The sequence below is a fragment of the Pyxicephalus adspersus genome, chromosome 9 (genome assembly GCF_032062135.1).
Source record: "Pyxicephalus adspersus chromosome 9, UCB_Pads_2.0, whole genome shotgun sequence".
Taxonomy (NCBI): Eukaryota; Metazoa; Chordata; class Amphibia; order Anura; family Pyxicephalidae; genus Pyxicephalus; species Pyxicephalus adspersus.
This window is the reverse complement of record NC_092866.1, coordinates 51750096-51765030: the sequence shown is the minus strand read 5'-3', so window position 1 is coordinate 51765030 and position 14935 is coordinate 51750096. Positions and strand designations below refer to the sequence as shown.

The window sequence follows — 14935 nt, the reverse complement described above, 5'->3', positions numbered from 1 at the left end:
GTAATAGGTTATGAACTATTCAGATTGCAGATATTGATATTCTTCTCGCTATCTAGGTGGTGACAGTTCATAGTTTGCTTGGTCTCATGGCAAGCTCTTAGTATAGAAAATAAACTCACTCTGTCAGTAATTTAGTTTTCCTGTTCTGTCTGTCTTGTCTTTTCTCTCCTGTCACATATGCAAGTTAAACTGCTTTTGTATTCTAACGGCCAGCATAAAGAAATGCTTAATTTGTTATTACGCTGCCAGATGTTGTTTGCTGATATATAAGAGTAGTTTGGTTGTGGTGTGTATGCTACTAAAATGATTTGTGTGTATAAATCTGTTGTTATGACATAGATGTGAAAAAGAATGACTGAGAGTACATTGTGCAGCGTTGTAACATTTGACCACGGTCTGATGCAGTCTTCATTGGATTAATCAATAGTATAGTGTAACAGCTTATTCATTTAGTCCGCCTTTATGGATACATAGATGTTTGTAAATCTTAGATCAACCAGTCGCATAGTAAGGTGTGGCCAGCTTCAAGGTGTGGGGCATTTCAGGCAGCCCTAAGCTGCCATGTTGCATTTTACTTCCGGTAATCATTCTTATCCCTGTTTCGCTTAAGGATGATGAAGACAATCACACGTCTGCACAAGGCCATGATGTTGTTGGAATATTTCACAAGTAATTCCTGGGTGTGGAACAATGAGAACACCAACATGTTGATGAACCAGCTCAGCTCAGAAGACAAAAAGGTGAGGATCCTGTTTCAGCACAGTACTTGATCTCTCCTTGGGATATAAATTCTCATTATTGTTTTTTAGAGTCCAACCTGTGACCCAGGGATCACATCTGGTTCTTCAGTGTTTACAGTGCCGCCCTTAGACCGTAGCAGTCAGTTGCAGGAGTTTTGTACTCTCCAGCAATTGGCCCTTGGTAGCTTTCTGTAGAATTAATCTTTTATCTGGAGTGAAGCCTGTGGATGTATTTGAGCCCCTGGAAGTTGATAGCTGCTTGTTGAGTTACATAAAGTCAGAGTTCTAACAATTTGGGTCACAGAAACACTTAATTTAATTTTAAAGCTTTGCAAGTCCTAATACTAAAATCTTATTCAATAAAACCAAGATAATCACACAGAATGTTTTGTCTATATAGTAAAGTTTATCTTAGAATAAATAACATCAGACTTCTAGGTTGTTGCATGAGTGGTCCCAATCTTTTAAATCAATCAATAAGCATGCAAATTACAATGTATAGGTGTGGAGGTGTAGGCAGAAAGACATTTCTTGTTTAGGCATAATGCTAGGACAAGCAATATCCAATAAGGTAAAAAAATATTACATGTTTGGTGGATGTGTCTTTCCAAGATCAGAAATTTTCGACAATCTATGGGTGGCTTATTGGGATTCAAGCAATAATTCTCATGTCTAGGAGTATCTGAAAGAACACAAAGGGACATTGTAAACGCTGGCAGAGAATGGCAACAGGTCATCAACAGGGTGCTCAACTTTTCCTGTGCAGAAATTATTGCTGCTATTCTAAATATGACAAACTATTAAAAGTCATGTAGTAATGGCACATTTGTTTTATTTCCTATGATAAGCACTGTTTTTTGGCCCACCTGGTTAACACTGTGATGTAATATGTGTCGTCTAACATATCTGTTTAATTTGCAGGTGTTTAACTTCGATGTCCGGCAATTGCACTGGGCAGAATACATGGAAAATTATTGCATGGGAACCAAAAAATATGTTCTGAATGAGGAAATGTCAGGGCTCCCAGCAGCCAGGAAGCACTTAAACAAGTAAGTGGCATATTTCTCTTGTATTTGTCGTTCTTTAAACTTTCCTTGTTTATGTTTGTTTAGAGCAAAATCACCCAAAGTGTGGGATGTGCACCCAAATGTTGTCCTCACTACAGGCGTAACATACAGACAGGTCCGGAGGTAGAAGGGGACCTATAATGACAACTGCCTGGCCCTGCCAGGTGGTTAAAGAAGCATAATAAATGAATAGTGCTGGCACCTTGAGACTTCAGTGGCCAATTTTGAATAGAACAGTACTTTACTTAGAATAATATCTAGTGCTAGTTTTACCCAGAATGGGAAGTAAGCCCCTAACCAACCCCCTGTTAAAACCTATAACAATCCATTATCGATCATTTGATTTTAGGATGTTTATTATGTTCTATATAACCTTGAAGTAGTGTGATATGTGAAACAATGGCTTTAATACCATATTTGCACTGCAGGTTACGGAACATTCGCTACGGTTTCAACACCATCCTGGTGGTTCTAATCTGGCGCGTCTTTATTGCAAGATCACAGATGGCAAGAAACATCTGGTACTTTGTGGTTAGCCTGTGTTTCAAGTTCCTGTCATATTTCCGAGCATCCAGCACCATGAGATACTGAAGACACTGGCCAGTGATCAGTTCGGACATCTATGCACACAGCGGCGACCTGCACAGACTCTCGTTCCCCGATCTGTGTCCTTTTTTGTTTTTCTTTTCATGTCTTCTACAACCATTCTACCATCCTAGTTCCAGGATAACACAAATCATTTATTCCAGTGTACCTTAGTAAAGAACCACATCTGTCAGACTGAACCCAGCATTGAGGAGGATGATTTCCAAAATGAGTTTGCAAATTTCAATTCAATTTAAAAATGCGCACTGGTTTTAAAATCAGTGCTCGTTTTTTCTCTTTAGAAAGAAAATGGTTTTCAAGTCTGATATCAAGCCTTTTCTGATGAGTCTAATTGGTGCTGAATTGTGCAGTTAAAGTATAATGCCAGCTTTCTGGCACAGCAGACAAGTAATCAATTTTGTATATACAGCTCATTTTTAGCTTTCTTTTCTCTTGTGTTTTGTAGTCAGTGGGAAATCGTCCACTGTTGTGCATTCTGCAGGCACAAGGAAAGCTGAAAACATTTCTTTGGTAATACCGAGCGCAAACTTTCACTGCTGTATCAAAAAATGAGAATGCTTGTAAAGTAAAGCATAGGTCAGCCTTTCTAAACTTTTTTAACATGAAATAACTTCAGGAAAACCCTAAAATAGTTACAATTGGGAAGGCTGTCAGCCAAAAATATCATTGGTATCCATTAAACTGACCTGGGTGTCACAAACTGCTCATTGCTTAAAGAACCCCTAGCAACCCCTGGAGGAACCCTGGATTAGATATTTTAGAAGCATACATGAGCAAAATTGGTTTAATTTCACAATTTCCCTTAATTAAAATATCTGTTTTTACTGGAAATGGTGTTATACTTTATCTGTTTACAGTTTTCTTATTAGGTTGTGCCTCTGCCACTAAGCCTGCTTTGCATCTCCTGCCCCTTTTTTCTAACTTTTCTTTGCACACTCCCAAGCTTTTTTCTTTTCTTTCATTCTTTATATTTATGCACTTCCTTTTCTTCATCTTAAATTCTTTGTACATCAGTTTAACAGATGAAACGGTTATAAAGATTTTTTTTTTTTTGTAATTTGTACGGGGAATAAATTAAACTCTCTTCGGTCTGTATCTGTTCACAAAAGTGTGACTAAACCAAGTAACCACTAAATTATCTACTTGTCACTGGTCAGTTCTGTTTTTGTAGTGCTTGTACAATAAAAAGAACTTATTTTCAAGTTGTTTAGTTACTTAAAGGCTGATCACAGTCTTCCGTTTTGTTATAGTTAATGGATCTAAGCCAGCTTTTGTTTGTATCTGTTACCTTTTCATTGTCTTTGTATTGTAACTCTTACATGAATAGTTTCTTATGGTCACACAAAAACATAGGGATTTACACAGAATAGTGCAAAGTGCTGTAGCCCATGGCTTGGGAAATGCTTGGTAGGGCCATAAAGAATATGGTTATGTAATTAAAGATATGTGCTGTGTTGTGCGTTACTGTACCACATCACTGATAACAGTTTGTGAACTCCACATGTACCATAAACTCTATTTTAAACCAAGTCATTAATTTGTGACTTATCTGTGTCTGGCTCAGACCAGCATTCTGATAGTTGGGTTGGTATTTCAGAGGGTATCTTGGGGCTTCTGCAAGTTCGTTTTGGTCAGTCAGTCCGGCAGCTTTGCTATAATGTGCAGAAAAATCCAGCACAAGCTTTGTACTTGGCTCGTCATACTGTATCATGCTGCCAGTACATAAACTCTATCACTCCCTTGGCCTAAAAAATTAAGCAGTGGCTGCATGTGTGGGTGTAGTGTGATACAAATGGCAGGGCTCAAGTCTGGCAACAGCCTGGGGTTTATTTCAGGATGCGGTTTGTCTCTTGGCATGTTAACAAATTAGCATTAATAGGAAAAATGGGTTAAAAAATAAATAAAATTAACCCTTTCTGTCTTAAGGTGCCTGAAGGTGTGCCTGACCACATGTGACTCCTGTCCTTAGCCATTTCCTGTGTGCTATGTAAGGCTTCCCTCATAGAGTGTTAATTATCATTTACACCTTGAAGATTTCTAAATGCTGCATTTTTGTGCCTGTGTCTAATGTGGCAGTAAGTATTGGTTTTCTCATTCACCATGGAGAATTGTGTTTTATTCTTAGCATTTATGCAGGCCTGTATTCCATTACCTATGTAGGACAGAGAAGGAGGTGCTCTTGAAGGGCCAGGGGTTGAGTTTTGCACAGTTCTCCTGTAATAGGGCCCTTATACATAATCAGGGACTGTTTCACAACACCCTGAAGTTCATATGATCTGTCTACACATAAACGACCGCAAACCTTTATTTTTGGCCTGGTGTTTATTTTTTAATAATGTGGAGTTTCTAGTATTAAAGTAAGTTTTGATTTTATAACCTGTGACTCTTATTCATAATCTGTGGTTTGTTAATTCATTTACCAAGCACTTAACTGCAGCGCCTTTTTACCTTAAAAAGATGTTCTGTAAAACGCAAAATGCTGGTATACAAAACGTGCCGATGATGACCTCTCCAATTCTTGTTCGTCTCTATAAAAAAAACATTAATGTGCTTACCTGTTGTGCAATGCTAATCCACAAAGGGCACCTTATTTTTTCTCTGTAGGTGTGATTCTGATCTGGGACACATTTCAAATGCTTCTGTGTCGAAGCTCAGTGGTTTTCAGTAATACTGCAAAATGTTATGGTATTTTTCAGAAGTGTATAGCATTTAAATCTCCACTAGCTGCCAAGGTCTAGGACCACACATGGGAGTGTGAGACTGCTGGCTGCTACTAAAAAAAAAATCAATAAATTATGACTTTTGTGACATCTTCGGCCTCTGTTTTTGTTGTGTTTTTAAAATGTGCGCTTTTTCTTTGTATTTATGACAAAACACGGAGATTTCAGGTTTACCTCCATAGAGAAAAAGGCCTATGTCAATGGGTATTGGCTTGTGTGAGTGAAGTTTAATGCTTTCGGGATCATTCAGAATTCATTGATAGGTGTGATTGATCTGCTTCAATTGGGTTTTGCTTTACCAAAGACTTATATGGGAATGCAAAACATTGCTATTGTAAACCGGTCATATAAAGGTCACCTAGTAATCCAGTTATACTGTATATAATCACAAATCATATATTTTTAAGCACAGCCTAAGTACCTCTTTGCAAGCTTTCTATAATCCTCTGAAAATCGTACCACATGTATTCGTGGCTATCTTACATTTGCAGCTTGCTGATCGAAGGCATGGATAGACCAAGGCTACGTCAACACATGCAAAAATTGTCCTTTCCAACGACAAAGGACTGCATGATGCATGAAGTAGCGCTGTACATACAGAGCCGTTCTGCTCTATAGAAAGGGGAGCGGGGGAACGACAGAGCGGCACCCTGCTGCTATCCCCATTCGTTCCTCATTCGTGGATCCGCCAGGATGGACTGCGAGCGTTGTACACACACCAGATTCTCGTTCGATATGAGCCCTTAGGCAATTATCGATTATCGGGTGAGAATCATCTGACGTGTGTACATAGCCTAAGTGATCTCACCAGTATGTTGATACTGCTTGATTGTCTATTTACCAGACTTGAGCAGAAAGATGGGCACGTTGTATGTTTTTTATGGACTGGAAGCCAGAAGCAGTAACACAAAACTGGCTGAACAGGAATACAAATCTTGACCACTGTTTCTCTGGATTTCAGGATATTATTAAACAGTATTTTTATAGCACCTACATGTTATGCAGCGCTGTACATTAAATTTGAAAATGACAGACAGTGACACAGGAGACACAATCTAGGAGTTGGGGAAGTATCACACAATAGGAAGGAGGATATGGAATGGTGAGGGTTTTAGGAGACAGAAGACTGGAAAGCAAGTTAAAAAAAGAAAAAAAAAATAATTTTTTTTGAGTGCTTTTTTAAATGGGCAGAAAGTAGGAGCAAGACGAACTAAACCCATGATACTTACCTGTTCCTGTTTCATCACAGGCTACCAACCTTTTCAACATTTTTCTCTTCCTGAAAACAATCTTCAGCCATATTGATTGGGTCGGGATGAATTTCATTCATTACCAGATTGCTGGGTATTCCTGGCAACAAGCTTGAAATTTGACAACTGTGTAAGCCCCATTATTGTAGAATGGATATCACCTGACCCTTTCTGCAATAAAATCCTGAACGCCAGTTGTACAAAGTGGGGCTTTAGTTCTACTCTACGCAGTTTATAAATGCCCATACAGCTTTTGTTTGTAAAGTTGTTTAATAGGAATTTGGCACAGAAAAAGAAGAAAAGTAAAAAAAAAAACAACCCAAAAATGCTGAAAACAGGCAAAAAACAGGCATCCCACTAATGTCTATAGGGAAATTTAAAGCATTTTTGGATGTTTATGGCACTTTAACACTTTCCAAATGCTACAGGTTTCATTTTCTTTACAAATATTGGTGTGGATGTCCCACTGGATTGAATTAGAATTTCAAACATGGTTGTTTTAATATTGGGGAAACATTAAAGGGGAACTTAACTGAAAATAAAAAAATTACACTTGCCTATAATTCTAGCAGATCCCTCGATTGCGCTGGACCTGCCTTTGATCCAGTCCCGTGTTGTCCTATAATTTCTCTTTGTCGTTGGGCTTTTTCTTCTTTTTACGCTCCGCCATCTTCAGTCTTCTCTTCCATCTTCTTACTACTTCACCTGATCTTGCAGTGCGCAGGTGTGAGATTGGGTGACATAGCCCACTGTAAAGGGGGATAAAAAGGGGATCTTTTGCCCAATCTGGTGTGACGTAGGTATCCTAGGAGGCTCTGCTCTCCCATTCAGTCCTAAGTGCTGCGGCGACCAGGACTGAAAGGGGTGGTGCTGCACCCTTTTTTTTCCAGATTGGAGGAAAAATGAATGCAACTTTGTAATTAATAATACAATAAACTAGTTTTATATTTTTTTTGACTTGATGTCACCCTCTTGAAACCAATGCTGAGAAAATAAGCAGACAGCCAATGTGAACCTGGTGCAAGCTGCAGGCTTGTCCTCGTGATTCTATCTCCTCTATTAAGGAACGCTCTGAGGTAAAATGTTATGATTTTATCTTCTGCCATATTCAAACATGCACTCCCAGTAAACATATTTGGTGGAAATCTTATGACGGAGTTCATTTTTCATCCATCCTCTTCCCGGGAATGTTTACATACATGGGTAATGCTGACCTGGGAACAACATGGTGTTAATGCAGCCTAATAAACAACTTGATTGTATGACAAGTCATGTTGTGGGTAGAATATATTGCTTCATAAGGTTATTAGGCCATATGGTGCTAATGGTCGTGATGGATAAACCTCCTCCTAATGGACTGTCTCCCTTACACAGCAGATTTACTGATTTGATGGCAATAATTTGTGTCAAGCCTGTGATACTTTTAGTTCCATACTGCAGTAATCTGTTTGCCTGACCTCGGATTAGCGACACAAGCTGGTAAATGCACTCGCTGTAACATTTTGTGTGTTGCCATACTACAAACAGATGAAAAGAAAGGGAGCTCTGTATCACTGAATAACAACAAAATGCTTGAATGAAACGTATGCTGTATATTCAGCATATCTGACACTATTGAATACTGTATGTTTACGATATTGGCTCAGAGACCACCTGAGCCCAGTTTTTGGGGTTTTTTTGCTCATCATTTATTCATTTTTTTTTACATTTACAAAAGTATAAATTTATGTTCCTTTTATTGTAAAACACAGCTAGGCACACGCTCATTATCTCCTAATAGTATTTTCGATTGGTATGGTAACCAAGTTAAATCTACTTTTTGACCAAACATTTGATCTGCGAACCATTGGTATTATGATTGATTTCCCCTTTACATCTGAAAAATCATCCCTATGAAGTACGTACAGCCAAGAACCTAAATGTAAGATTTGCTGCTTTATGAATAGACCTTTAATAGTAGTGGCTTCTGGGTCTGGCCTAAACTCTGAGCTGGAAGGGGTCTGTTTGAGCAGCAAACAAGGTAAGTGACATTGCCCATGCAGATAACAGCATTCAACTTTCCAGATCAGTAAGCATTACAGTGCACTAATTCACATGCTATTTACAGCAAAGTTGTAACGTCAGCCAATTGCTAAAGGGAAATATGTTTTACAGCTTCACTTATTGGCTGTAAAAGTTAAATGTTCAAATTCACTTAGCTATAATGACAAAACATATGTTTAAGATTATATCCTGCTTTTTTTATTAAACAATTGTTCTCAATGGGCCTCGTGTTTTAGGTTTACATTTTATGTGTGCGCTGACAGGTGTAATGGGAATCGCTTATAGCTTTTTTTTGTTTCCTGGTCCATGTAAATATTTCATTTGGAAAGAGAACCCTATAGCCTCTCACTTTTGACCCTCCTTTAACAAAAGACGATTCTATGCATTTTTAATGATGAAGAAGGGCACTTAAGTTAATACAAGCTGTAATTGACAGCAAAAGCCTTATCATCAAGGAAGAAACTATATATTTAAAGAGAACGCAATTTGTATTATCATAGCATTGGCCAGAAAGTCATTTTTTAATTTCTTTTTTTTTTATATACTGTATACAGTTTTCTGAGTTTCCACTTTTATGGCTGAGGATTGTATGAGACATCCACATTTATCAAAATCCCCGTCACATTTATCAAAATCTCCAACATACGAAAGGCCACTTAATGGTCATGGCAGATCCTGCCCTCTGCATAAATGGCTTTCAAAGGAAGGAGCTGGTTAGTCACCGATGCTAACTGCAGACATTGGAGGCTAGGGTAAAGTTATTTTTTTAATATTTTGGGAGCATTTGAGTTAGTTTGCATACGGAGGATTGTTAGGACATGATTTAAATCTATTAAATTGTGCCCACTTTTCACATCATGTCTTAGTTACAAAATGGTCATCCTCCAAAATCTGCTTCTGTAATATGTGCCTGGTTGTGCATACTGGTCCCAGCAATCTGTTACAGAATTGGCTGATAGCTATTGATGAGTATTCTAGCTACATCTCCCTGACTTGTTCGAGAACTCTGGCAGCTGTCAAAGATGTTTTGACACTGAAGCTTGTACATGACCTCCCTTTAAATATCCTTCGCCCTAGGTTCTCTTCTATCAAAATTGAAGCCCTCAATGGGTCATAGGTGTAGGTGGGCTGGGCAGTGCTCTATCAATGTTTCATTTGGTCTGGTAACCTATAGCAGTCTTAGCTCTGGTATATATCTTTGGTCTATGTATTATTTAATAAAATAACGTTGCAAAGTAAAATCTCTGGCAGGTTGGTTTAATAAACATCTGCTGAAATTTTAAGTAAAGTTTTAAACCCCAGTGAATGACTACTGCCAAACATTTGCCACACTTTTGTTTTGTGTCAACTTCATTAATTCTTTCTATGTTGGGCTTAGTGGGGCCTACAATCTCATGATTCCAGTCCTCACTGGCTTTAGCTCTAGCTGATAGAAGTTCATTATGGACACTAAAATGTTGCACTTGGCAATGAAGCATTTGAAAAGGTCACTGGGAACATTCTGCAAGCTCCTGGGATTCTTTTAGCTTTGTTTAAAAAGAAACTGTGAGCTTTGGGATTTTAAAGGAGTATGTGTAGCAATGTTTAGAGCAATGTTCCTGCTCATTTTCAATGGAACTGTAGGGTTCCTGCAGAGGTTCTTAGGGGTTCCTTCCTTAAATTACCACTGACATCAATGATTTTATGGCTGTGACATTCTTCCCAATGGACAACAATGTAAGAGGCATTTTCCCACTGACCACCAACCTAATATTTTGTGAGCTGTGAAAATAGTAATTATAGGAGGGATTCCTTCAAACCTAAAAGTTATTTTTAAGTGTTCCCCCACAATAAAAAGCCTGCATTAGATCATGGTGAGAAGTGACTAAATTAATAAAAAAAATGTCCATTTGAAATTTCGCAGAAGCAAAGTAGTCTTCCAAAATCTTGTTCCATCACATATCCCAAAATTAAGAGAATCTTTTTTCATTTGCAGTGGACAAATCACTGCACTAGCTGTATAATAATAATAATAAAATAATGTTACACCAATAGTTCTGGATGTACATTGCAATTAGAGCATTAAAGAATACTGTTTTGCATACTTCTTCTCATTTTCCTAAATTATTAAATAATCCTATTTTTTTATATATTGGAAATAGAAGTAAATACTTTATGTTTTCAGAACAATACTATGCTAAACACTCATTGGTCTGGGTTTTTATTTTCTCTGCTCCTTCTCACCTTAACCTAAATATTTGGGTCCCAAGCCCTACTCCAAAGAAACCATGCTTTCCATACACTGCAATAATGATGCAATACAACAGCTATATGTAATTTGAAATAAATTGTACCATAATATTGAGGTATATTCGCATGAAATACGCCTGCACCTTGAACCTGCATTTAGCCATTGGGACTTAAAGTGCAAGAGAAGATAAATTTTGCTATAGGTCCCCATGATCTCTAGTTAAACTCTGTCTTGCATAGCGGTCAGGTTTCTGCTTAGCCAGGGTAGCAATGGTGTTTAACTCATTGGCTGGAATTACAGAATTACAAATCATCTGGTTTTGTTCATGTTGCACAGGTTTTGCATCCCCATACCAGTTTATGGTAAAATTCAGGTCAGAGGAAGGGTGCAGATCAGATACACTTGTCATATATTTCTAAATGATCTAAGAAGCATCTCAAACTGAAGTTTGATGACATCCACAGGCTGTACAATACAGCAGATGTTTGGTTCAAGCTAAACCTTATACATCATCCAACTATTCTATCACAGTCACATGCTGCCATCTGGTGGTAAAACATTGGAATCTGTATTAGGTATAACATGCACTTTTGGAAAAAATGAATGAAATGAAATTATTTACACAACAGTGCAACTTAAATACCAAAAGAAGCACTTAGCCAGGTAAATGGAGTCTGCAGGGGCTAGTTTTGGTGTTCAAATTCAGGTTGTCCTTATATTTGACCCGAATATGGCTGTTTGAATTTGGATAGACCCGACCCGAAAAAAATGAGATTTGATGGCAAAACTTTGGATAAAAAAATGTAACAAATGTGTTAAAAAATGCACTGCATAATATGTTGGTGCTATATAAATACTGTCTTAATATAATATTAATGCAGCTGTCAGCATAGTCAGTTGAAGTTGTCAGCAAAGAGAAGCCGTTAATATTGTAAATTACCATTTAACAATCATTTTCCAGGTATTGGTTTTCAATAGCTCACCGGTCTTTTTATGCATTGCAGGCCTAAGGGCCTCATTGTAAGTTCTCCAACATTTTCTACCAATTCACAAGGCAAATTCTGAAGCAGTGATATAGTAGTCAAATATGACAGTTAGCAAAGCTTTCATCACCATACTTTTCATCATGGCAATGTAGCCAGGTATCATTAGAGGGGCAATGGGTCTGAGGTTGTCATGTCCCTGCACAGAAAACACTCACTAAAGAACACGTGTTTCATGCAAAATAATGTGTACCATATCCTTTGTCTAAAAGCAAATAATGTTAAGATCCCTATCCTTTCTTTTTATACATTAGAGCAAGAGAGAGAAACTTTCTTATGGGAAACAGAAGACCTGATGTTGGTAAAGAAATAGAGGTTTAATCTTCCTCATAGATTGTTTTCTAATAAAAACCTCCTAGACCTCTTAGATTGTAAGCTCCTCGGGGCAGGATCCTCTTCTCCTCCTGTGTCTGTATCTGTCTGTTATTTGCTACCCCTATTTAATGTACAGTGCTGCCTAATATGTTGGCACTATATAAATCCTGTTTATTAATAATAAAAAAAAATAATAATGTTCTTCTACCTATACTATTGCTTCTCTGCAGCCTTACATATACTAGTTCTGTTTTATCACTTATTCATACACTGCTTTATCTGGAGCCATGCACAGATGCCTTCCCTTCCAGCAGCCATACATCCACTTCCTTTCCTCCATCAATTATAAATACACTGCTTCCCCTTCAACAGTCATACATACATTTCTCTTCCAGCTGCCACACATCCACTTCTTTACCTCCATCGGCCATACATATACCACGTTTCCTCTATTAGCTATGTACTCTATGTATACACTTCTTTTTGTCCTGCAGCCATACATTTACTATTTCTAATCCAGAAGCTTTAAATACACCACTTCCAACAGTCATACATACTTTCCCCTTTCATCCACTATATATATTCTTCTCCTCCTCCAACAGCCATATAGTCATTACTTCTTCTCCTGAACAATAAATACACAACAACTATACATAGACTAGACTTAGACTACTAGTTTTCCTCCAGCAGTTATGCTTAAACTACTTCATCTCCTACATACCGATTTTCTCTTGCTTCAGTCATACTGTAAAAAACTATTTTCTTCTCCAGGAGCCATACATAGGATTACTTCTCATCCAGCAGTCATAAATACACAATTTCACCTCCAGAATCCATTAATACACTACTTCTCTTCCAACAGTCATAAACGTTATCCACTTGTTCCTTTCATTCACTCCATCATTCTTCTCCTTAAGCAGACATAACCAGACATAATTTCAAGAGTTATTGTAGACGTTTCCTTTTTCCTGAGTTTTCTTTTTGGGTGCCAATCCCCAGAGTCATATAAATGTAATAAAAATAAGAAGAAAAGCGAGCAAGAGCAAATAATGTCAATTGAAAGCAAAATATAAACATGTTAAAAAAAATAAAAACAGTACATATTGTGGTTGTTTAAAGATCTAAAGCTTATATATATTTATTAAATCAGGAAAATCATCCTTGGCTATTTGAATAAGGAATGATTTATGTAACTTATATAGCTTAGGAACTAACATATTTAGATATATATTGTTGAAATACAAGGTCATGTCCCTAGATATTGCAGCTTTCAGTGTATCAGATATTACATTTCTTTTTCTCCAGCAGTCATACATATACTACTTTCCCTCCAGCAGCCATAGATACTTCTTCTTCAACTTCTATACTTGTACTTCAGCAGTCATACTTGTATTTCATAAAATGCTTCTCTTCCAGCAGTCCTATGTATATACTACCTTCAGCAGCCAGTAACAATTGTCATCCCCTCCAGCACCATACCTATGAAATTTTTCCTCCAGCAACCAAACGCATAATACTTCTCCTCCCTCAGCCATACATACACTTCTTCTTATTATTATTATTTATAACCTATAATAATTTTTATACTATTTCTCCATCAGTTATCCATGTCTCCATCAGTTATCTCCTTATTCTAAAGCAGTGGTCACTAAACTTACCGGCTGGGGAGCCAAATGTCACTCAAAGGGAAAGAAACGAGTGAAGTCATGACGCCAAAATTTGTCCACTCTCCCATCGCAAGTCTGAGCCTAAGGCCCAACCCACCCACCACCCTAAGGCTGCGATCCGTACGGCAGACATGTCCTGAATCTCTGGCCAGTGCCCCACCAAAATTTTCTCGCGGACCACCAGTAGTCATTGGTTGGCCATCGCTGTTCTACAGTATCCATATATACACTCTTACCATCCCCATTCTCCAGTAGCCATTTATGCATTCTTACTCTCCCAACTGTGCAGAAACCATAACTATATATTTTATCTGGCATCTGTTAGAGCAGTGTTTTTCAACCTTTTTTGAGCCACGGCACATTTTTTACATTAAAAAAATCCTACGGCACACCACAAATCAAAAGTGTTACAAAATTACACTTTGTAGCTAATTCTCGCCTCTAAAAATAAACAAGGGGCTTGAGCTACCTACTGCCACCCACTGACATGGAACAGTATTACATTACTCTGCCAGTCACTACAGCACAGGCACTCAACAATGATAATTGGATAATTTCCCACGGTACACCTGAAGATCTCTCACGGCACACTGGTGTGCCACGGAACAGTGGTTGAAAATCACTGTGTTAGAGTTTTCTGTTTTGTTCTGGGGAGATCATTTAATTAGACAGGAAGTAGAGGAATTTGGCAACGTGGAAACTGATATTGAGTACCAAATTTCTACCATTTTCTTTCATAAAGTGCCCAGAAATTAGGAGGTATATTTCTCTGTCCTTCACAAATATCATTTTTTAAGGAAAAGCTTAGTTAGTTAATGGTGATCCTACTAGTAGATGAAACCCTTCCAGTTTATTTCCAACCATGATAAATATGTAAGCATGTCCTAATGGGAACTTTTATTTTGCATGTCTGGAATCTTGTAGTCAATCTCTAATAAAGGTAAGCACATCTAGCCTTATTTTTCTTTACTGACATTGGCTCTTAGTAGGAGGTACGTAGAAGGAGGTTTCCTATGTCTGCACATTTCTTCACCCCCACATTATGGTTAATGGGGAGGGATAGGGTAATTTGGATCACAATGCAACTGTTCCTGACAAGAGAAAAACAAAAAATGAAGAGAAACCACAAAATGAACTTGTTAGTGAAAGTTCCCCTATTGTCCTGTCTTGGGGACACCGCATCCTTTCAGGTCTTTAGTAAAGGAATCTCTCTACGGTAGCTGAACCCCCCTTCCTCATTCTATACAAGGTATA

At 37.9% G+C, this 14935-nt stretch overlaps 2 protein-coding genes across 2 annotated transcripts in view; both read left to right on the top strand.

Moving 5' to 3' along the window:
• FAR1 (fatty acyl-CoA reductase 1) overlaps window positions 1-5223 on the top strand; it is a 53724-nt gene extending 48501 nt beyond the window's left edge. Inside the window, exons 10-12 of the mRNA XM_072421901.1 lie at window positions 611-740; window positions 1662-1789; window positions 2236-5223. Of these exons, the coding sequence (XP_072278002.1) occupies window positions 611-740; window positions 1662-1789; window positions 2236-2398 (421 nt within the window). The 3' untranslated portion in view covers window positions 2399-5223. The remainder of the gene's footprint in view (window positions 1-610; window positions 741-1661; window positions 1790-2235) is intronic.
• A 9178-nt stretch (window positions 5224-14401) lies between these two features.
• The window catches only part of LOC140337742 (ovochymase-2-like), a 33418-nt gene continuing 32884 nt past the window's right edge, over window positions 14402-14935 (top strand). The window contains exon 1 of the mRNA XM_072421541.1: window positions 14402-14897. Within this exon, the coding sequence (XP_072277642.1) occupies window positions 14695-14897 (203 nt within the window). The 5' untranslated portion in view covers window positions 14402-14694. The remainder of the gene's footprint in view (window positions 14898-14935) is intronic.